Source organism: Schistocerca nitens, chromosome 2 (genome assembly GCF_023898315.1).
Source record: "Schistocerca nitens isolate TAMUIC-IGC-003100 chromosome 2, iqSchNite1.1, whole genome shotgun sequence".
Taxonomy (NCBI): domain Eukaryota; kingdom Metazoa; phylum Arthropoda; class Insecta; order Orthoptera; family Acrididae; genus Schistocerca; species Schistocerca nitens.
In genome coordinates this window covers 763,288,515-763,313,274 of record NC_064615.1, presented here as the reverse complement: position 1 = coordinate 763,313,274, position 24,760 = coordinate 763,288,515, and the positions used below count along the sequence as shown (strand labels likewise).

The following is a 24,760-nucleotide window of genomic DNA, read 5'->3' as shown; positions in this document are numbered from 1 at the left end:
CAGTTTTCTTTTCCATTGGTCTGAGCAAGCAGCAGCTTGGCTGCATTAGCTATTAAGTTGAGTGTGTGACAGTGCTCGCACTTATCGGCACTTGTTATCTTTGGTATTGTGTGGATGATTGTTTTCCGAAAGTCTGATCGTATGTTGCCAATCTCATATATTCTGTACACCAACTTGAATAATCGTCTGGTTGCCACTTACCCAATCGTTTTAGGAATTCTGATGGAACATTATCGATCCTTTCTGCCTTATTTGATCTCAAGTCTACCATAGCTCTTCTGAATTCTGACTCTAATACTGGATCCACAATGTCTTCTGTGTTGACGTCAGTGTCTTCTTCCATCGCATCATCGGATAATTCTTACTCCTCACAGATGGCTTCATTGTACTCTTTCCACATATCCACTCTCGGATAGGCATTCCCATTGCACTTTTAATGTTACCACCCTTGCTTTTAAATTCACCAAAGCTTGTTTTCTGTGTGCTGAGTCGGTCCTTCTGATAATTATTTCTTTTTCGATTCCTTCGCGTTTTTCATGCACCCATTTCGCCTTAACTTCTCTGTAAGTCGTCGACTAACTGAAGTATTTCTTCTGTTACCCATGATTTCTTCGCAACTACCTTCTTTGTGTCTATGTTTTTCTTTCCAACCTCTGTGACTGCCCTTTTTAGAGATGTCCATTCTTCTTCTGTTGTACTGCCTACTGAGCTATTCATTGTCGCAGAGAACATAAAGCGTATCTCTTCATTCCTTAGTACTATCATATCCCACTTCCTGCTGAGTAGTCTCTTAAACTTCATACTACCCGTTAGTGTATCTTAAGAATGGAAAAAAAGTTAAAGTATAAGACATAAAATCACTTATAGTCGTATCATATTAATGTAAAATAAAGGCACAGCGGAAACATAATACAGATCATAAATTATTTTCGTATTTACTACAGCTGAAGACAATGGATGATTTGACAGTAAAAGAAATAAACATAAGAGTAAAAATGGCAGCGACACTTTTCAAAGCTATATTTGTAGTGTCATTAAAATAGAAAGTTTTCACCAGTGAGTATCAAATAAGTGCTGAAACAGAAAGTGTTACTTAAATAGCAATGGTAAGATCCACGTTGGGAGTCAGAGACAGGGAAAGCAATAGAAAGGGATTACAGTGGAAGATGCAATTTTTGGGATAGGGATGAGAGGAACTTCTAGTCAGGTGAATCAATGGTAAATGGCCCAACGAAGTTCTTAGATGGACTCGAAATGGCAACTTCGTGGAAGGCGTTTTAGGAAGTAAATAAGAGCATCAGGGCTGCTTATAACTGAAATTCGTAACACAATGAAAGCCCAGAGGAGGTATTTATCCAGCAGCAGATGTCAAATGGCTGATGCTGTTGACAGTTAGGGTGATGCTTGAATTTATCACAAAGTAGATAAAAAACCACTAAGCTATCCTAAGATTCCATTCTGTCTTCCGCACCTCCTTTAATACACACACTTCATTATGATATTATCATGACTCACTAAGTTGTTTATATTTAGAGCTTCCAGCACACAGGCAATTAAGAGACATGGGCACGTCCTGAACTTACCAATTACTAGTTCACCATTGATGAGCCCATTAACACTAGCTTTCAACTGCTTCACTATGAGCTTAATCTTCAGTTGTTTGAAATTGAAGTACCTCCCTCCATCTCTTTTCTCCAGATCCCCTTTGAGTACAAAATCTGCACAGTTCTCAGCTGTAACAGAAAAAGAACATGGTTCACCTTTGGCCGTTTCTAAAATGTTTAACTATTAACAGCCTACGTATACAATCTCCTCGTAAAGGAGTAGAGGACTGCTGTATAAATATCAGAAACTCAGACATGAGTGGTTTTTTTTTTTTTTTTTTTTTTTTTTTTACCTACTCGAGTGACAGCACATTTTGTGCTATGCTGCTACCGATTAAAATGAGACCAGGACCGATAGTGAATAGTAAAATTTTGCTTATTGTGCATCTGCAGTATAGTAGAAAAAATACATGACTAAATTTTAGGTGGTTTGACGGTACTCTGAGTGCAAAATTTAGCACACAGAGGTGTCATATCTCACAGTTCGGTATCGAGTCGAAATCAACTTAGATGACAAACGCAGATACGTATGCAAACTACCACCGCTCCAAATTTTTCAAAATCATTTTTAGTTTTATGCATTGGCAACAAGAGTACGTAGTGCGGGCATATGTTAGAATTCGGACGTATGTATGACTGTTGGCTGTGTGAAAGCTTACTATCTCTAGAGTCATTGCTAAGAATAAATGGATTGGGATCGAACGCACTGATATTATACTGTAAGGTACCACCACCTAACAGCTTGTAAGCAATTAACTGCATACTCTGTTGTGCTTTCCATAATATCTTTTAATGACAAAGACGTTTAGTACCTAAATTATATAGTACATAAAACTAACAATTAAATGGTATTGTCATAACGTGCAGTTAATGAGAGATTAATGGCTATACGGAAATAGCCATTACAACAGTTACACGGTTTACCACAGGACAAAGAACGCAATACTATCCCACCTTTTTGTTAGACTATCTTTGTGATTTGTCGACATGGAAAAAGCGTTCGACAATGAAAAATGGTGCAATATGTTCGAAATTCTGAGAAAAATAGGGATAAGCTACAGGGAGAGACGGTTCATATACAATATGTCAAACAGCCAAGAGAGAATAATAAGAGTGGACGGCCAAGAACGAAGTGCTCGTATTAACAAGGAAGTAATACAAGGATGTAGTCTTTCGCCCTCTGTTCAATCTGTACATCGAGGAAGCAATAATGGAAAAAAGGAAATGTTCAGGTGAAAGGATATCAATGATATTATTTGCTGATGACATTGTTATTCTGAGTGAAAGTGACGAAGAACTACATGATCTGCTGAATGGAATGAACAGTCTAATGAGAACAGAGCATAGATTGAGGGTAAATCGAAGAAAGAATAAGGTAATGAGAAGTAGTAAAATGAGAACAGCGAGAAACTTAAAATCAGGATCGTTCATCACGAAGTGGATGAAGTTAAGGAATTCTGCTACCTAGGTAGTCAAATAACAAGCGATGGACAGAGCAAGGAGGACATCGAAAGCAGACTAGTAATGGCAAAAAGGGCATTTGTGGCCATGAAAAGTCTACTAATATCAAATATCAGGCTTAATTTGAGGAAAATATTTCTGAGAATGTATGTCTGGAGTACAGCATTGTATGGTAGTCAAACATGGACTGTGGGAAACCCGGAGTGTTGGAACAAAGCAGTTACTGGTCCACTCGGCATTGTTGCCAGATGTATCCAAGATGGCGGCGATGACGTCTTCCAAGAATGGCGGCGTGTAAACTTGGCAACAGGGCATGATGTCACCCATGATGGCGGCCATGACGTCATTCAAGATAGCGGATTTTGGCGGGAAGTTGAATTTTGGTGGGAAAGTGCCATGCCCCCGTCCCCAGAAAAATGGTGGGAAGTTCAAATTCCAACAGGATAATGCATCAGACCTAAGAAAATTGCGGAAAGTAGGTCAATTGGCCTCCCACCACTAACCTAAGTCACCCGACCGCCACTTCTTCCTATGAACTGGCGCCAAGTTTGAATTTTGGCAATAAACAAAGGTCAATTCACATATCTGTACTAAGCTAAGAAAATGGCATGAAACAAAGGACACTTGCACTAACCTCAGTCACACAACTGCCACTTCTTCCTATGAACTGTCGCCAAATTTGAATTTTGGTGGTAAACAAAGGTCACCTGGGGTTTCGCTAGCAAACTAAGAAAATTGAGGGATGATAGGTCAGTTGGGCTACCTCCATTAACCTAAGTCATCCAACCATCCTCATACAAACTAGCATCAAGTTTGAATTTTGGTGGTAAGGAAAGGTCACTTTTCGTTTCGCAACCAACTTAATAAAGCTGAGGGCAATAAAGCTCACTCCACTAACCTAAGTCACCCGACCACCACCTCTTCCTAGGGACCGATGGGAAAAAGACTCAGCCTGCACTGGGTTGGTGGAGAGAGGAACAATTTATTTAGGGATGGAGTATATTTGTCACAGTGATACAAAACACATGCTCTGACATGCCACACAGCATACAGACCTGCGAACTACTCCTAAATAACTCATTTATAATGCTCTTCACACATGCCTGCTAATTTTAAACTGTCGAAATAACGTATTGCACAGCCTACATACATGCAAACCACTCGTAAATAATACAATACATTTCCGTCCAGAGAGCCAAACAACTCATAAATTGCCAAAACAATAATCCATCTAAACCATTCTGCAAACATGCTTGCTAATCGTCAACTATCGAAATCATGCACCAGTCTTTATTTAAACAATTAGAGACAACACCACCATCCAGTGTTTTCGCCATGAGGCCCACACTCAACTGACTTAGTACACAGTAACAGCACCAGAAGGCACTACTGTGATGTTAGGTGATGATGCAAGTACCGTCACCCAATACGGCGGCATACAATGTGATCACCAAGAGCTCCAGACTCCAACTGACTTAGTACACAGTACCAGCACCACAGGGTGTTCTCATCTGTGGCATAATCCAAAATGGTGGTATACATTGTGTTTACCAACAGCTCCAGACTGTCATCTATGATGTCCTCTGTTGACGTGACTACTTTTATTCAAGACGGCGGTATACATTATGCTCACCACGAGACCTATTACACATTGACACCACCAGAGAGCGCTACTGTGAACTTTGAATCGATTGTTGCGAATGCCACGCCCACCTGGACTTGAAATAGTTAAATGCTCCACCATAATCCTCAGCCGACCGCCAGGTCCCCTTACCAATCCATGTTGTCAGGCCAACGTACACTAACATGCACTAACGTATAATAACGTGCACTAACGTGTACTAATGTGTACAGTGCATGACATCATACAAGATGATGGGGGGGAAATAGAGGGAAAACGACTCTGCCTATGATGGACATAGTTTTTAATTTTGCAAGCAATGTCTCCATTATGACATCTAGACTACAACTGATTTAGAATGAGATTTTTCACTCTGCAGCTGAGTGTGCGCTGATATGAAACTTCCTGGCAGATTAAAACTGTGTGCCCGACCGAGACTCGAACTCTGGACCTTTGCCTTTCGCGGGCAAGTGCTCTACCATCTGAGCTACCGAAGCACGACTCACGCCCGGTACTCACAGCTTTACTTCTGCCGGTATCTCGTCTCCTACCTTCCAAACATTACAGAAGCTCTCCTGCGAACCTTGCAGAACTAGCACTCCCGAAAGAAAGGATATAGCGGAGACATGGCTTAGCCACAGCCTGGGGGATGTTTCCAGAATGAGATTTTCACTCTGCAGCGGAGTGTGCGCTGATATGAAACTTCCTGGCAGATTAAAACTGTGTGCATGACGGAGTCTCGAACTCGGGACCTTTGCCTTTCGCGGTCAAGTGCTCTACCATCTGAGCGCACACTCCGCTGCAGAGTGAAAATCTCATTCTGGAAACATCCCCCAGGCTGTGGCTAAGCCATGTCTCCGCTATATTCTTTCTTTCAGGAGTGCTAGTTCTGCAAGGTTCGCAGGAGAGCTTCTGTAAAGTTTGGAAGGTAGGAGACGAGATACTGGCAGAAGTAAAGCTGTGAGTACCGGGCGTGAGTCGTGCTACGGTAGCTCAGATGGTAGAGCACTTGCCCGCGAAAAGCAAAGGTCCCGAGTTCGAGTCTCCGTCGGGCACACAGTTTTAATCTGCCAGGAAGTTGCAACTGACATAGTACACATTACTGTGACCAGAGGGTACTGTCATCCCTCCGGTGTCCTAATCCCAGATGGTGGTCTGTAGGGGGAAAATGACGCGAAAATGACTCAGGCTGCACTGACCTGCTGGGGAGAGTAACAAAGGAGTGCATTCTCAACCCCCTGTCCACTAGACCACACAGGATATTAGCAGCAACCCCCACCAAGTGATGCAGCCGTCAGCTGTCAAACGACACACAGAAGCCTGTTACGGTCCTGCACACATGAGGCAGTGGCGCCCCTTTCATACTTGACACTGAGAAATTTGTATCAAAATGCATGTTCACCTAGACACAGGTGCTGGTGTGACCGGCCAGGTATGCACGCGCTGTCATAGTCACGAGCCGCCACCGGACACATGTGAAAGTTGCATGTATTTTCAGATATACGGCCACTGTTATACTGACATCACAGAACTCATGGACGCAGCCCCCATATGCGAGGCACCTCTGGGCAGCACGTGTCTTTACCGTTGATGACAGAGTAGCACAGGGCGCATTTCTCCTAGCATGACATGACACACCCGTTTAACCATGCTTAACAGCCCAGCGTGCCTGACATCTCACCGCAGAAAGTCCGCGTGGTGACTCGTCATCTAAAACGTTCTCAATCTTATACTCATGTCACGTGACTATATAAAAAACAAGAACTCAGTCGAACTTGCGGAAATTGTATAGTGTCCCAGAAATAGTTACTCCTCGCTTTCATGATGTCTCAGCTTGTATGCACGAAAATTCTTGTCCTAACAGAACCTGTTTACGAAAATAGCGTCGAATGCACTCTCCCCAGCGCTCCTAATGTGGTACCCACTGCATAACGTGTTACCCTTCCTGCTCTCAACGTACACATGTGTTCTCACCGCTATGTAAAGGCTCCTATATCCCAGCACAAAGGATGTGAATGAATCGACCATTATGACTGGCTGTTATCGAATTTACCCGTCGAATTTCTGATGCCACCGGTATGGAAGCACCATCCACCATTTCTTCCTTTCTGCAGATGAGACGTTCAGTGGTAAAATTATTTTGCACAGATCGCTAAAGTGCATTGACAGTTAAACCCATGATGCTGTCTATAGATCATCAATTACGTACAAGATACACAATGATATTGGAAGCCAGGAACATATTTACCAGTGTAACTACAATTAAACATTATGATTTCTCCTACAGTCTGACACCGATCGATGTACAGGTAATTTCCCCTCTTGATGGCTGTGCTTCTGGAACCAATCTCAGCATATATAGCACACATAAATTTCCCATACAAAGTCTCTCGCAGTTATCGATGTGCTGAATCTATACGTACCTCACAACAGGACACACAGTCACCCTCTCTAGTCATGCCACAACATCAACCACAATAACTTTACAACGCAATATATATACATTTTACACAACATAAGCTGCAGTAACTTTACAATGCAAAATATACACATTTTACAAGGACAGTGCAGTTATCTTTTATATCTGTACAGCACCCGAAAACATTATGGCATACCTACACTCACATTGGCTATATGTCACGATGCTCCTCAGTCCTAGGGAAGCACCGTCTGCCTTTTCTTTCTTTCTACAGACGAGGCTTTCAGCGGCAATAAACTATTTTACACTGATCGCCAAATTGCAACGACAACTAAACCTCGCAAAGTGCCGTACGTATCGTCAAATATGAAAATACTCTTACTCAATTACACTGCTCTTCCACTGATGACAGGAGCTTGAATACAAGAACACAAGTATTTTCGCTTGGTTTACCATAATATTATATCATTTTCGCGGTACTTCTCGATATCTAGCACCCAAGAGTAGCCTCCCGATCGCTCATGCAACTTAATTCCGAAGGTATAGACTGGAAATTATTTCTCTGCAGACCCGAAACTTTAGCTAGGTGGAGTGTGCTCTAGACCACTGAGTAACTAGTAGCATATAGATGAAAAATGATATTTCCACCCGCGAATACCGATCTCGCTTATGTAACGAATTCCAAATCATCCATATAATTTACAAGCCAACTAAGGTGTTTCTCATGTCTAGAGAACAAGCGAACGTCTCTTTCACCTGCTAGATGCATGCCCCACAGTCGATCTTCTCTCAACTAAATAAAGGCGTGAAATCTGTAGAAGCAGTCAACCGAACAATTTACATGGGAGGGAATAATAGTCCAACACAAACACACATCCATATTCATTGTCAAATTTTCACTTGATCACGAAAGCTATCCAACACATACAGTAGAGCGTCGATTATCCGAACGTCGGTCAACCGAACGACCGCTTAACCGAACTGTGTACTCGCTCGCTCGCACCTGTTACTCTCCCACCCTACCGTCCATCACCCCCCTCAGTCCCAAACCAAGCACGTTAATATGTCAGCCTTTCCTGTTGTGTACACCTCACAAAAGAAAGCCTGGATGGATAGTATGATTTTTATGAAGTGGTTTCTGGACGTTTTCGTACCCTCTGTAAAAGCTCATCAGCTAAAGAATGGGAAGAGGGAGAAAACACTACTTCTCCTTGACAATGCACCAACTCATCCGTCATGCGATATTTTAAACGAAAAAGACGAGTTCATAAAGGTAATATTTCTTCCACCTAACGTAACCTCCTTATTACAGCCCATGGATCAAGGCGTTATTGAGACTTTCAAACGATATTACAGGACGAATTGTTGCGTAAGTTATTTTTGGAAAGAGAAGAGGATGGAGAAGAAAGCCTCTTAAGAAATCATAAGAATATTGAAAGACGCGTCCTACATGATCAGCGCAGCATGGAATAGTGTAAAGGAAGAGAATTTGAAGGAAGCCTGGAATAAAATTTTGGACACAGAATAAAATTCACAAGATATGATTGAAAATGACGAATAGAATGATATGTCCGCAATTCTCGGTATGCTAAAAGAAATAGATTGCCACGAATGTGATGAATATCGATGATGCAGATCCGGACACCAAATCATGCAGGACAGCGAGATTGTAAACGTCGTCACTGATAAAGATGACGCCGCCAGCATCTCATCAATCAGTGCTCCAGAAAGTGAAGATGATAAGTGTACCAACAGCTTCTGAGGCGTTCACTTGTTTAGATACTGCATTGCGATGGTTTGAAACCCAAGATGAAAGGGACTTATTTCAGATATCTGTAATGAAAAAAGTACGTGACTTAGCTGCTCGTAAGCGTGTAGGCTTGCTTAGGCAGACCAAAATAAAGGATTTTTTTAAACGTTAATTTTGTATACTGTGTGTATTGTTCATGCAAAATGCGTATGTAATATGTATATATTTTTGTTTAATAAACTGTGCCACATACTATATGTTCCTACTGAAGTTGCCTTTGTATGTTACTTTGTAATACTAAAAGAGATGAATGTTTTTATGAATAATTTTACTGTACAGTACTTCATTTTGGCAAAGAAACATGTACAGTTCGATTATCCGAACAAACCAGTTTTCCGAACAACCATGTCCCCCAGTTACTTCGGATAATTGACGCTCTACTGTACTAAGTATTAGTTCGCTATTAGGTCGTCTAGAGTATGGCAAAGTTAACGCAGGTACATTCCTACACTCCAACAGGCCTTTGCATTCGGACGGTTGTTGCCGTAAATGGGAAGCGTGAATCATTCCCACAACAGGCCATGCATACACGGAATCCTTCTAGAAAACCGGTCACATATATCTTTTATCATTATACTTAGAATTAAACGTTAAGATCGCCGTCTCAACTGAACGGCTCCCAGGACCCAGTCCCATCTGTTGGTGGACCGAACTCCGAATATAGAATACGTTTCTGGACGTAACGCGTGCTAGGTCCACCCGCAAAGCCTATCGCAGTTGTGAGATGTGATGGCTCCGCCTCCAAACATAGGTCCGGACATATAGTCCGCGACAGATCCACACACGAACGCATGCAGCAGGTCTTCCAAACTGTTGTAGTGCCTCTTTTCAAAATGACTTCACATTATGCCTGTTGTGCTATCCACATGCTCAGATCTCCCATTTGTAGGATGGCGTGCGTTAGTCCATACAGGGTGTTTCAAAAATGACCGGTATATTTGAAACGGCAATAAAAACTAAACGAGCAGCGATAGAAATACACCGTTTGTTGCAATATGCTTGGGACAACAGTACATTTTCAGGCAGACAAACTTTCGAAATTACAGTAGTTACAATTTTCTACAACAGATGGCGCTGCGGTCTGGGAAACTCTATAGTACGATATTTTCCACATATCCACCATGCGTAGCAATAATATGGCGTAGTCTCTGAATGAAATTACCCGAAACCTTTGACAACGTGTCTGGCGGAATGGCTTCACATGCAGATGAGATGTACTGCTTCAGCTGTTCAATTGTTTCTGGATTCTGGCGGTACACCTGGTCTTTCAAGTGTCCCCACAGAAAGAAGTCACAGGGGTTCATGTCTGGCGAATAGGGAGGCCAATCCACGCCGCCTCCTGTATGTTTCGGATAGCCCAAAGCAATCACACGATCATCGAAATATTCATTCAGGAAATTAAAGACGTCGGCCGTGCGATGTGGCCGGGCACCATCTTGCATAAACCACGAGGGGTTCGCAGTGTCGTCTAAGGCAGTTTGTACCGCCACAAATTCACGAAGAATGTCCAGATAGCGTGATGCAGTAATCGTTTCGGATATGAAAAATGGGCCAATGATTCCTTTGGAAGAAATGGCGGCCCAGACCAGTACTTTTTCAGGATGCAGGGACGATGGGACTGCAACATGGGGCTTTTCGGTTCCCCATATTCGCCAGTTCTGTTTATTGACGAAGCCGTCCAGGTAAAAATAAGCTTTGTCAGTAAACCAAATGCTGCCCACATGCATATCGCCGTCATCAATCCTGTGCACTATATCGTTAGCGAATGTCTCTCGTGCAGCAATGGTAGCGGCGCTGAGGGGTTGCGGCGTTTGAATTTTGTATGGATAGAGGTGTAAACTCTGGTGCATGAGACGATACGTGGACGTTGGCGTCATTTGGACCGCAGCTGCAACACGGCGAACGGAAACCCGAGGCCGCTGTTGGATCACCTGCTGCACTAGCTGCGCGTTGCCTGCTGTGGTTGCCGTATGCGGTCGCCCTACCTTTCCAGCACGTTCATCCGTCACGTTCCCAGTCCGTTGAAATTTGTCAAACAGATCCTTTATTGTATCGCTTTTCGGTCCTTTGGTTACATTAAACCTCCGTTGAAAACTTCGTCTTGTTGCAACAACACTGTGTTCTAGGCGGTGGAATTCCAACACCAGAAAAATCCTCTGTTCTAAGGAATAAACCATGTTGTCTACAGCACACTTGCACGTTGTGAACAGCACACGCTTACAGCAGAAAGACGACGTACAGAATGGCGCACCCACAGACTGCGTTGTCTTCTATATCTTTCACATCACTTGCAGCTCCATCTGTTGTTGAAAATTGTGACTACTGTAATTTCGAAAGTTTGTCCGCCTGAAAATGTACTGTTGTCCCAAGCATATTGCAACAAACGGTGTATTTCTATCGCTGCTCGTTAAGTTTTTATTGCCGTTTCAAATATACCGGTTATTTTTGAAACACCCTGTAGCTTCTGAATATGTAGGAGTCAGAACAACTTCTACATAAGCTCTGACATTAATTAAGACCCGTGGTCTGTAAAAAGTATCTCTGGTGTCATAAATTTAAAGCTTGCAACAGAAAACGCTATAGTTACACTGCAGACAAAGGTAATGTTGCAGTCTTTTTTAATTCTGATGGTCACCGACGGGTTAAAAGAGCTTTCTCCCGTTAAATGATTCATCGACTATTATGTCTGACATTACAGCAGGATAAAACTGATGAAGACTTACTTACACAAATAGCATTGGCCAATACATATAAAATATACAATGTTGCTGTTACAATAAAATTAAAAAAACAGATAATTGTATGTTATAATAATAATAATAATAATAATAATAAGGTTGCGGCTAACAATAATAGCATCCACGAAACAAAAACTAAATTTACGGCTATGGCTAATCATGGTCAGGTTTCACAAAAAGTCGAGCAGTGGTTTCGTAAGACTGGTGTTAGAATTTGTTTCCGAACAATAAATTCGCTTACTACACACTTACGATACCGAACAGGCCCAAAATGTAGTAAGTTTAATAAGTCAGAAGTTTACAAGATCAACTGTAATGATTGTGACCTCTACTCTATAGGCCAGGCGGGCCCCTCCTTTAGGTGCGCTTTCCAGAACATACCTATTCGCGAAATATGGCAGCTCTTGGAACGCACATCGCTATGGAGAGACACAGGGTGGAAGATACAGAGCACAGCTTCAAAGTGTTGCATAATGCCCCTAAAAGGAAGGAAGCTACTCGAAGAATAGGGGATCGACAGTTGTATGAAATGGACCCCCGTTCCAGCGGAGAGAGTTTAATCAGAATTTCTCTTTAGTATTTTTGACGAACTTCAATGGAATTTTTTGGTAAGCTATAATGATGATAGACCTCAATATTTCAGCCCGATGACTGTGTGCTTCTTCTGCCGTTGCTTCCCTCCATCCACCTACGCTTGCGCGTACGACTGCAAGACGGATAACCTTCACGTCACGTGAGGTGGCGTTCCCACCTGCATCAACTGTCTCTTCGCCGTAACTGCTAATTTGATTTTGTAATAAGATATGTTGGCACTATGGTTTGACTCTGTAATACGATAAGCTGAGACTAATGATTTTTAAATCTTTTGTTATAGGTCATATTGCTGTTTAACGTTTCACGCTCTAGATTTCTTTGTCAAGTACTTTAACTATTACATTGTTCTTTCTGCACAGAATTTTTACTATGTTACCTGTTATTTTTTATGAGTTACTATATACATTGCGCGTCACCTATTTGGTCTTATGTCAACATTTTCTTCGGCCTGTGCGAGTGCATGCAGTGTTCAGTTATGTTATGGCTGTGAATGGGTATTAATCAAGTTAGTGCTACTGAACGCACAAACTTTTCATTTCGCTATCGACAAATTATGTGGTGTAACGAAGAATTTTTTATGTTTTATGTTTAACTATGATTTTGTTATCTATGGGATGTTCTTCCTTTTGAATATTGTCACAGCTTTTATATTTGTTGTTTTACTGTTTGCTATGTATTAGTTTGATTCGTTTATTCCCACAGGTTGAAAGACGTGCACTTCATTCGCCATTCAGTGTTCGTATTCAAAATTTCTAATCCCAGCATTCTGGTACTCGGTAAACTAATAATTCAGGTAATATTGATAATTTCTTTGGGTTGTCTGATTTATTTGACGATTTTTACAGCTTGTCTCACACTGATCTGTGAGAGGAGCTTGGCGCTAGAAATTTTCTTTATTTATGGGCGAGGGCAGCAGTCTTCCTAGCAGCCATGATGGCTTCCCGTTTCCCATCCCTTTTCCAATCGTGGTGTCGTTTGAACATTCAGTAGTGACCAAAGTTTCTCCTGTTCTCAGTTCGCCAACCTGCCTTATCAACCTTGTAAATGCTACTTCTGCTCATTTTTAACGTCACGAGGTCGCCTCCCTGTGAAATTCCGGCCCTATGATTGGCCAGTACAGGTGCGCCCCCGTTTTTCGCGGGCGGGCGCCAACCGCCCTCCGCGGATGGGTGGTGGACAAAGGGGCAGTAGGCAGTTCTAGTGTGACCGTGCAGGAGACCGGAGGTGCCGCTTCCAGGAGATGAAGCTCGGTAAGCATGAGCGCCGACGTGCACTGCAGATTAGCGCCCTGCGGCCCAGAGGGAACCTGATAGGTCATTCTGAATAGTTTCGCGTCTTGCGGGTTTTATTGCTTTAGTACGGGAGGCTACCGAGCGATTCACGCACAGTAGCATCTTCTTAGTCTTTGGCTAATTCCTGGTGGTGGTCGTCGCACGCCTGCAACCTCTTTCTTTACTAAAGGGGTTTCTATTTGATAATACGGCGATCGTTACTAAAATTCCTTCCCTCCTGCTATCGTGGCTTGTTATGAACGTACGTTGGGGCAGGCTGCTGAACTCGAATCTTTCTTCCCCCCACCCCCATTTGGTTGTATTATTGTTCGATTCTCAACTGTTTAATAAATGAGTCCGTTAATCTTACATTCTCTCTCTTTCATTACGTGAACTCACCCCTAGTGTAACAGAATAATGCAGAACTATATCGGTTGCTATAAGGTAGTTCAGGGCCCGCGCCATTAACGATAGAATAAAGATTCAATATCGCGCGCCTGGCACGAGCATTGCACACATGGTACCTATAACAGTAGTAATCATGTTCCCCACTGATAAACTGGGAAGTGTTCACGGCTCGTGTGAGTACGTGAGCACTAAATCCACTTGATGTGGTGGAAGTAGTGGCCACTGTTTTACCTTGCTGGTTTAGACAAAAAATATAAAAGAAAATCACAGCCCTTACAGCAAGGAATAGTAATATGTAAAATAAAAAAACGAGGCACCGCTTTTAAGGTGTAGAACCAGTCTCGTTTCTATTGTGCTGTTAGATTCCACATTTGGTTTTGTACTTGCCTATTATACGAGGGGCGTTCAATAAGTAGTGCAACACATTTTTATCAGAGAGAAAGTAAATTTTATTCAGGATTCCAATACTCCTTATTATTCCCCACTCTTTCGGCTTCAAGATAATCTCCGTTCAGTTCGACGGCCTTATACCACCTTACTGGGAGGGCATATAAGCCCGCGTGGTACTATTGTACTGGTCGACGTCAGAGCTAGCGTTATTGCAACGTCAACGACATCTGCATCACCCATGTACTGCTTCCGCGGAGTGCACCCTTCATTGGTGATGGTAATGATGTTTGATTTGCGGAACGCTCAACTGCGTGGTCATCAGAGTCCATACAAAATCCCAGTTGTTACACGGTCAAATTTTTTTTTCATAGACCAATTTAGCCACTGTCACGGATGATGATGATGATGATGATGAAATGATGAGGACAACACAAACACCCAGTCCCTGGGCAGAGAAAAACCCCCAACACTATCGGGAATCGAACCTGGGACCCCGTGATCTGGAGGCAGCCACGGTACCCACCAGACCACGAGCTGTGGACACCCTTCATTGGGCCAGACATGTAAATCGGAAGGTGCGAGATCTGGGCTGTAAGGTGGACGAGGAAGGACACTCCAATGAACTTTTGTGAGCTCCTCTTTGCTGCACAGAATTGCATGAGCCATCGTGTTGTCAGGGAGAGGGAGATTCGTTTGTATTTTTGTGGCGACGTACACGCTGCTAGTCGTTTCCTCTGTTTCCTGAGGTCAGCACAATACACTTCCTAGCTGATGTTTGCACTATGGTGGAGGTTAGCAAACAGAACCCCTTTAGAGTCACAGGAGACCGGCACCATAACGTGAGGGTGCGTCTTTGAACTTTTCCTTCGGATAAGAAATGGTGTGTGGCCACTCCAGGGATTGCAGCTTCGTTTACGGTTCGAAGCGATGTCACTATCAGCCTCGTAGTGCATAAGCAATTATGCACAGACGGTTCTTCATTGCTCTTTTTGGTCTTCTGTTAGGAGGCGACGAACCCAGCCGGAACACACCACTGAGTATCCCCACTGGTGGAGAAGTGTGTCAAAGCTACCCAGAGAGACGTCCAACTATGCAGCGAGGTGACTGCGATCCTGCAATCACCTCGAGTGACAGAGCCCGCACGTTCCAACATTGCAGGAGTCACAGCTGTTTGCGGCTGGCCGGAACGCGCAGATCGGACAGGTTTGCGCCACCTCCACAACAAATTCTGCATTTTTTCAACCAAAATTGGTTGAGGAAAAAGAATGTGTTGCATTATTGCCCCTCGTACAAGTGCGAGTCATTTAATGATATGGTTAGTACAGATACATCAAAACTTTTGTTCAACTTGGGTCTCATATGAGCATAGTATATTTAAATTTTTCTTGTTGGTGTTACACTGTATTGTTGCATGTAGTTTACGTTCGTATAATATTTATATGATGCTCGTTGCACAACTTCTATGTTGACTTTTTTACCATGAACGGTAAGTTATTAGTTTTGTATTTCCGTTTACCTTCGCACATTTTAAGCCGAAAGATTATTTTGTTGAAAACAAATTTCTGTTTTTGTGCTTGTTCTTAGATATCGGCTGGACGCGTTGACAACTGGAACTAGGGCAGGCATCATAGTTTGATTTCTACTTCGTTATGTACGCGGCCTAGGCAATTAAAAAATGATTAAAAACAGATTTTTTTTCATTTTAAGAATTTACGTAAGATTTCTTCCTCTTTTCCTGAAAATGTCAGGCATTGCTATCAACCACACGCGTTACAAACGAACCAATACAAAATAGGAACTCCTTATTTTTTTTAATAATTTCTAATGTCAACAGCAACTATTTCTGCTATCAATATAGTACTTTTTTTCAAATTCTCTATTGTAAGCTCCTGACTTAGATGGCAGAACTCCACTGCAACAGCCGGCAGGTGTGGCCGAGTGGCTCTAGGCGCTTCAGTCTGGAACCGCGCGACCGCTACGGCCCCAGGTTAGAATCCTGCCTCGGGCATGGAAGTGTGTCATGTCCTTAGGTTAGTTAGGTTAAGTAGTTCTAAGTTCTAGGGGACTGATCACCTCAGATGTTAAGTCCCATAGTGCTCAGAGCCATCTGAACCATTTGTTAACATGCAACAATGTTTTGAAGTCAACTATCCAAGCAAGAACCTTGGTAACAGCCCATTCTTCACGGAGTGCTGCACTGAGCAGAGGTCCCGACGTCGGTCGGTGAGGCCTGGCACGAAGTCGGCGTTCCAAAACATTCCAAAGTTGTCCTATAGGATTCAGTTCAGGATTCCGTGCAGGCCAGTCCATTACAGGGATGTTATTGTCGTGGAACCACTCTGCCACAGGCCGTGCATCTACAACTACATGACTACTCTGCAATTCACATTTAAGTGCTTGTCAGCACAGTCATACTATCTCTCTACCATTCCACTCCCGAACAGCGCGCGGGAAAAACGAACACCTAAACCTTTCTGTTCCAGCTCTGATTTCTCTTATTTTATTTTGATGATCATTTCTACCTATGTAGGTTGGGCTCAACAAAATATTTTCGCATTCGGAAGAGAAAGTTGGTGACTGAAATTTCGTAAATAGATCTCGCCGCGACGAAAAACGTCTTTGCTTTAATGACTTTCATCCCAACTCGCGTATTATATCTGCCACACTCTCTCCCCTATTACGTGATAATACAAAACGAGCTGCCATTTTTTGCACCCTTTCGATGTCCTCCGTCAATCCCACCTGGTAAGGATCCCACACCGCGCAGCAATATTCAAACGGAGGACGAACGAGTATAGTGTAAGCTGTCTCTTTAGTGGACTTGTTGCGTCATCTAAGTGTCCTGATAATGAAACGCAACCTTTGGCTCGCCTTGCCCACAATATTATCTATGTGGTCTTTCCAACTGAAGTTGTTCGTGATTTTGACACCCAAGTACTTAGCTGAATTGACAGCCTTGAGAATTGTACTATTTATTGAGTAATCGAATTCCAACGGATTTCTTTTGGAACTCATGTGGATCACCTCACACTTTTCGTTATTTAGCGTCAACTGCCACCTGCCACACCTTACAGCAATCTTTTCTAAATCGCTTTGCAACTGATACTGGTCTTCGGATGACCTTACTAGACGGTAAATTACAGCATCATCTGCGAACAACCTAAGAGAACTGCTCAGATTGTCACCCAGGTCATTTATATAGATCAGGAACAGCAGAGGTCCCAGGACGCTTTCCTGGGGAACACCTGATATCACTTCAGTTTTACTCGATGATTTGCCATTTATTACTATGAACTGCGACCTTCCTGACAGGAAATCACGAATCCAATCGCACTACTGAGACGATACCCCATTATGAACAGGTGCTCGATCGTCTTGAAAGATGCAATCGCCATCAAAATGGTTCAAATGGCTCTGAGCACTATGGGACTTAACATCTGTGGTCATCAGTCCCCTAGAACTTAGAACTACTTAAACCTACCTAACCTAAAGACATTACACACATCCATGCCCGAGGCAGGATTCGACCCTGCTACCGTACCGGTCACGCGGTTCCAAACTGTAGCGCCTAGAACCGCTTGGCCACATCGGCCGGCAAAACATCAATGTAGGCCTGTTCTGTGATAGTACCATGCAAAACAACAAGGGATGCAAGCCTCCTCCATGAAAAACACGACCACTCCGTAACACCACTGCCTCCGAATTTACTGTTGGCACTACACACGCTGGCAGATGACGTTCACCGAGCATTCGCCATACCGACATCCGGCCATCGGATCGCCACATTGTGTACCATGATTCGTCACTCCACGCAATATTTTTCCTGTGTTCAATCGTCCAATGTTTACCTCCTTACATCAAGCGAGGCGTCGTTTGCCATTTACTGGCGTGATGTGTGGCTATGAGCAGCCACTCCACCAAGAAATCCACGTCTTTTCACCTCCTGTCTAACTGTCATAGTACTTGCAGTGGATCCTGATGCAGCTTAAAATTCCTATGTGATGGTCTGTATAGATGTATGCCGATTACACCTTACGACCCTCTTCAACTGTCTGCGGTCTCTGTCAGTCAACAGATGAGGTCGACATGTACTGTTTTGTGCTGTACGTGTCACTTCACGTTTCCACTTCACTGTCACATCGTAAACAGTGGACTTACGGATGTTTAGGAGTATGAAAAACTCGGGTACAGACGTATGACACAAGTGACACCCAATCACCTGACCAAGTTCGAAGTCCATGAGTTCTGCGGAGCGCCCCATTCTGTTCTCTCACGATGTGTACTAACTACTGAGGTCGCTGATATAGAGTACCAGGCACTAGGTGGCAGCACAATGCACCTAATATGAAAAACGTATGTTTTTGGTGGTGTCCGGATCCTTTCATCACATAGTGTATCTAACCATGCCTCACACTACTCGTTTTCATTGCTCGTTCGAACAGAACAAATGATCACTTATTTTAAAAAAGTAGCGCATAAGAGGCATCAAATTTCAAATACTTTATACGTTTTTTGGACGTAAATATGGACCACGTTAAGTATACTATGCTCCTACTTTCCTTCTGCAAACGACGCCATTCTTTACATTCACTGAAATTACAAAAAAATTCGTCTGAATATCCACTTAAAAAATGATATCCATTTAACATCTAAAATATGAAATAAATGCACATATGCGAAAATCGGCCATATACTGGTGAGGATGTGGCCTCGGAATGAAAATTGATAGTTGATTCCATCCTTGCATTCATACTACTTGTGTCCGAAGACACTTTCCAGGTTCCTGGTACATAGCTGCTTATTCTGGAAGGCTATCAAGCAAATGGCCTGTTCATGCAATCGACCCTGCGTATATCACTTGCTGTTGAATAGAAAGATCTACACTGTGGAGCCCATTTCCTAATAAGCACATTTGCTTTCGAATCAGCAGAACTGTAATTGGAGAAGTACGTTTTTCAAAAAATAACAAGACTCAAAGAGTGCGATACTTACTTGTATTTCCTTTTACATCTCCGTTTCCTTTCAAGGAGAGATTCAAGACGGTGGCGTCCACGTTGTAATCTCCCTCAAACGCTAAAAAAGGAATATGTACTTCTCCACGAAATTCGTTGTCCTTAAAATTGACCCTGCAAAAAATTAAATAGGTCACCTTTTACTTTCAACTGTGAATTTCATTTACGTATGATAGATGTATATGCAATACCATTGAAAGTCCAATCACACGACATACTTGATTATAAAAGTAACATGTAAACTTCATTTCTGCACTATTAAATGGACGCATTACATTCAAATGAACGGGATCATGTCTGCCTCTTGTCTTAGTGGTACATTGTTTTCCATAAATCAGTGCAGAGTCTAGGAGATAACAATAATGCAATAATATATAAAGCAATTGATATTACAGTTATGTGTGCTGCCGGCCGGAGTGGCCGTGCGGTTCTAGGCGCTACAGTCCGGAACCGCGTGACCGCTACGGTCGCAGGTTCGAATCCTGCCTCAGGCACGGATGTGTGTGTTGTCCTTAGGTTAGTTAGGTTTAAGTAGTTCTAAGTTCTAGAGGACTTATGACCTCAGCAGTTGAGTCCCTTAGTGCTCTGAGCCAATTATATGTGCTGTTACCGCCGTAGCACCAGGAAACACTCTCATCAATACGTAACAAGAGACGCTGCAGTCCACATGCTCATGACCAGTACTTGGTTTTACGAAAGTGCAGGACATGCTCTGAAATCCCAGCGCCCTGGTTTCGTTGACATTTTTCCGATTCTCAGGAGTGCTGCTATCACACGCAGTGGACTTAAGAGATGGAAGTATGTGAGCCGTTCGACCACGATTTCGGCCAAACGTTTGAGCGGAGCAAAAACGAGATTCCGTATAAATTACAGAACGTGTTCTTGTCAGACTGTACATAGCCGAACGAAGAGTGAGAAACGGGCAAACAGGGTACCAAACAGATCAACGAGAGGTGTAATTTTAGTGTACTCAGTGTTAGTAAGAAAAACTTAACTAGTGATTTGAGGCAAAATTACAATATTCCAAAAAGTCACAAAGTTTATGCCTTCAGGATGTAGCCCTCTGCACATTATAATTTAAACTGGTATGATATTTAACAATAAAATAGTTTCCTTCGAATCGAGTACTACATTCGAGAAATTCCGAGGACAGAAGACGGTAGGAAACCAAATGAGGTAACAATAAGTACACGCTTTCTGAGCACAGGACAACAACAAAAATTCAAAAAAATTAGTTAGCTGTTTTATAAAATAACTTTTCTAGAAGTGAGAAATAAAGCAAATTAGAAAAACATTTGATGTATCTTCGTATGATATTCGATACCAAGTGCCGCAAAAGAGGTACATTAAATGAATCTTTAATCTGTTTCCATGTCTTACTCTTAGACAGATAATGTCACAAAATACCTGACCGAAATTTTTTCCACATTTTTTATACTACTTACCGCACATACGGGACCTAGCGTTTGCAGACAGCACGTCAACATGTGTACTGGACTGAAAATCGATGGACGATCATTCTCTTCACCAACGATAGATATTTTATCTGTTTCCGTAAGGCTGGAGAAGAGGACATTAGTAACAGGAATGCATACGGACGAAGCAGTGACTATATAAGGGTGCTATGTCATTACGCTTCCCCCATGAACCATGGACCTTGCCGTTGGTGGGGAGGCTTGCGTGCCTCAGCGATACAGATGGCCGTACCGTAGGTGCAACCACAACGGAGGGGTATCTGTTGAGAGGCCAGACAAACATGTGGTTCCTGAAGAGGGGCAGCAGCCTTTTCAGTAGTTGCAGGGGCAACAGTCTGGATGATTGACTGATCTGGCCTTGTAACATTAACCAAAACGGCCTTGCTGTGCTGGTACTGCGAACAGATGAAAGCAAGGGGAAACTACAGCCGTAATTTTTCCCGAGGACATGCAGCTTTACTTTATGATTAAATGATGATGGCGTCCTCTTGGGTAAAATATTCCGGAGGTAAAATAGTCCCCCATTCGGATCTCCGGGCGGGGACTACTCAAGAGGACGTCGTTATCAGGAGAAAGAAAACTGGCATTCTACGGATCGGAGCGTGGAATGTCAGATCCCTTAATCGGGCAGGTAGGTTAGAAAATTTAAAAAGGGAAATGGATAGGTTAAAGTTAGATATAGTGGGAATTAGTGAAGTTCGGTGGCAGGAGGAACAAGACTTTTGGTCAGGTGAATACAGGGTTATAAATACAAAATCAAATAGGGGTAATGCAGGAGTAGGTTTAATAATGAATAAAAGAATAGGAGTGCGGGTTAGCTACTACAAACAGCATAGTGAACGCATTATTGTGGCCAAGATAGACACAAAGCTCATGCCTACTACAGTAGTACAAGTTTATATGCCAACTAGCTCTGCAGATGATGATGAAATTGATGAAATGTATGACGAGATAAAAGAAATTATTCAGGTAGTGAAGGGAGACGAAAATTTAATAGTCATGGGTGACTGGAATTCGTCAGTAGGAAAAGGGAGAGAAGGAAACATAGTAGGTGAATATGGATTGGGGGGAAGAAATGAAAGAGGAAGCCGCCTTGTAGAATTTTGCACAGAGCATAACTTAATCATAGCTAACACTTGGTTCAAGAATCATAAAAGAAGGTTGTATACCTGGAAGAATCCTGGAGATACTAATAGGTATCAGATAGATTATATAATGGTAAGACAGAGATTTAGGAACCAGGTTTTAAATTGTAAGACATTTCCAGGGGCAGATGTGGATTCTGACCACAATCTATTGGTTATGAACTGCAGATTGAAACTGAAGAAACTGCAAAAAGGTGGGAATTTAAGGAGATGGGACCTGGATAAACTGAAAGAACCAGAGGTTGTAGAGAGTTTCAGGGAGAGCATAAGGGAACAATTGACAGGAATGGGGGAAAGAAATACCGTAGAAGAAGAATGGGTAGCTCTGAGGGATGAAGTAGTGAAGGCAGCAGAGGATCAAGTAGGTAAAAAGACGAGGGCTAATAGAAATCCTTGGATAACAGAAGAAATATTGAATTTAATTGATGAAAGGAGAAAATATAAAAATGCAGTAAATGAAGCAGGCAAAAGGGAATACAAACGTCTCAAAAATGAGATCGACAGAAAGTGCAAAATGGCTAAGCAGGGATGGCTAGAGGACAAATGTAAGGATGTAGAGGCTTGTCTCACTAGGGGCAAGATAGATACTGCCTACAGGAAAATTAAAGAGACCTTTGGAGAGAAGAGAACCACTTGTATGAATATCAAGAGCTCAGATGGCAACCCAGTTCTAAGCAAAGAAGGGAAGGCAGAAAGGTGGAAGGAGTATATAGAGGGTTTATACAAGGGCGATGTACTTGAGGACAATATTATGGAAATGGAAGAGGATGTAGATGAAGATGAAATGGGAGATAAGATACTGCGTGAAGAGTTTGACAGAGCACTGAAAGACCTGAGTCGAAACAAGGCCCCGGGAGTAGACAACATTCCATTAGAACTACTGATGGCCTTGGGAGAGCCAGTCATGACAAAACTCTACCATCTGGTGAGCAAGATGTATGAGACAGGCGAAATACCCACAGACTTCAAGAAGAATATAATAATTCCAATCCCAAAGAAAGCAGGTGTTGACAGATGTGAAAATTACCGAACTATCAGTTTAATAAGTCACAACTGCAAAATACTAACGCGAATTCTTTACAGACGAATGGAAAAACTGGTAGAAGCGGATCTCGGGGAAGATCAGTTTGGATTCCGTAGAAATGTTGGAACACGTGAGGCAATACTAACCTTACGACTTATCTTAGAAGAAAGATTAAGAAAAGGCAAACCTACGTTTCTAGCATTTGTAGACTTAGAGAAAGCTTTTGACAACGTTAACTGGAATACTCTCTTTCAAATTCTGAAGGTGGCAGGGGTAAAATACAGGGAGCGAAAGGCTATTTACAATTTGTACAGAAACCAGATGGCAGTTATAAGAGTCGAGGGGCATGAAAGGGAAGCAGTGGTTGGGAAAGGAGTGAGACAGGGTTGTAGCCTCTCCCCGATGTTATTCAATCTGTATATTGAGCAAGCAGTAAAGGAAACAAAAGAAAAATTCGGGGTAGGTATTAAAATTCATGGAGAAGAAGTAAAAACTTTGAGGTTCGCCGATGACATTGTAATTCTGTCAGAGACAGCAAAGGACTTGGAAGACCAGTTGAACGGAATGGACAGTGTCTTGAAAGGAGGATATAAGATGAACATCAACAAAAGCAAAACGAGGATAATGGAATGTAGTCAAATTGAATCAGGTGATGCTGAGGGGATTAGATTAGGAAATGAGACACTTAAAGTAGTAAAGGAGTTTTGCTATTTAGGGAGTAAAATAACTGATGATGGTCGAAGTAGAGAGGATATAAAATGTAGACTGGCAATGGCAAGGAAATCGTTTGTGAAGAAGAGAAATTTGTTAACATCGAGTATAGATTTAAGTGTCAGGAAGTCGTTTCTGAAAGTATTTGTATGGAGTGTAGCCATGTATGGAAGTGAAACATGGACGATAACCAGTTTGGACAAGAAGAGAATAGAAGCTTTCGAAATGTGGTGCTACAGAAGAATGCTGAAGATAAGGTGGGTAGATCACGTAACTAATGAGGAGGTATTGAATAGGATTGGGGAGAAGAGAAGTTTCTGGCACAACTTGACTAGAAGAAGGGATCGGTTGGTAGGACATGTTTTGAGGCATCAAGGGATCACAAATTTAGCATTGGAGGGCAGCGTGGAGGGTAAAAATCGTAGAGGGAGACCAAGAGATCAATACACTAAGCAGATTCAGAAGGATGTAGGTTGCAGTAAGTACTGGGAGATGAAGAAGCTTGCACAGGATAGAGTAGCATGGAGAGCTGCATCAAACCAGTCTCAGGACTGAAGACCACAACAACAACAACATGTCATTACGCGTAAGTAGGGACCTTCCTGTAGAACTGAGAGTGCATTTGTATCGAATCTTTATGCTTAGTTGTTCTTTTTACTTAGTCATCAAGTTCCGTAACACTACACGAGCCAAAGCTACTTAGTTATGGAACGTAGTTTACTGACCACTAAGTAGAACATTTATCAAACAAAATTTTAATGAAACACGATGAAAGTGAGGGAGTATGCAAATAAAAATACGTTACAATGAAAAGTACTCAACTACTGTAAGTCGAAAAAATTGCGCTACGAGAAAACCTCTTAACATACAGGGTGATTATAATTAAAGTTAAACTTTCAAAACGCTGTAGAAATAAAACCACGTCAGAATGACGTCAAATTACAACGGAATATTTTCGGGGAAGGTGGAAAACGTTTGGAAGAAAAAAATAGTGTGAAACTTGATCAATAGATGGCGCTGTATGTGTCAGAATATGTAAATGAAAACACCTGTCATGCGCACGACGCATTGAAGTTG

At 42.4% G+C, this 24,760-nt stretch overlaps 1 protein-coding gene across 1 annotated transcript in view; it reads right to left on the bottom strand.

Moving 5' to 3' along the window:
* The window catches only part of LOC126234609 (uncharacterized), a 74,134-nt gene that overhangs the window by 4,219 nt on the left and 45,155 nt on the right, over window positions 1-24,760 (bottom strand). The window contains exons 4-5 of the mRNA XM_049943333.1: window positions 19,309-19,442; window positions 1,584-1,733 (exon numbers count right to left, since the gene is read on the bottom strand). Coding sequence (XP_049799290.1) covers window positions 1,584-1,733; window positions 19,309-19,442 — 284 coding nt within the window. The remainder of the gene's footprint in view (window positions 1-1,583; window positions 1,734-19,308; window positions 19,443-24,760) is intronic.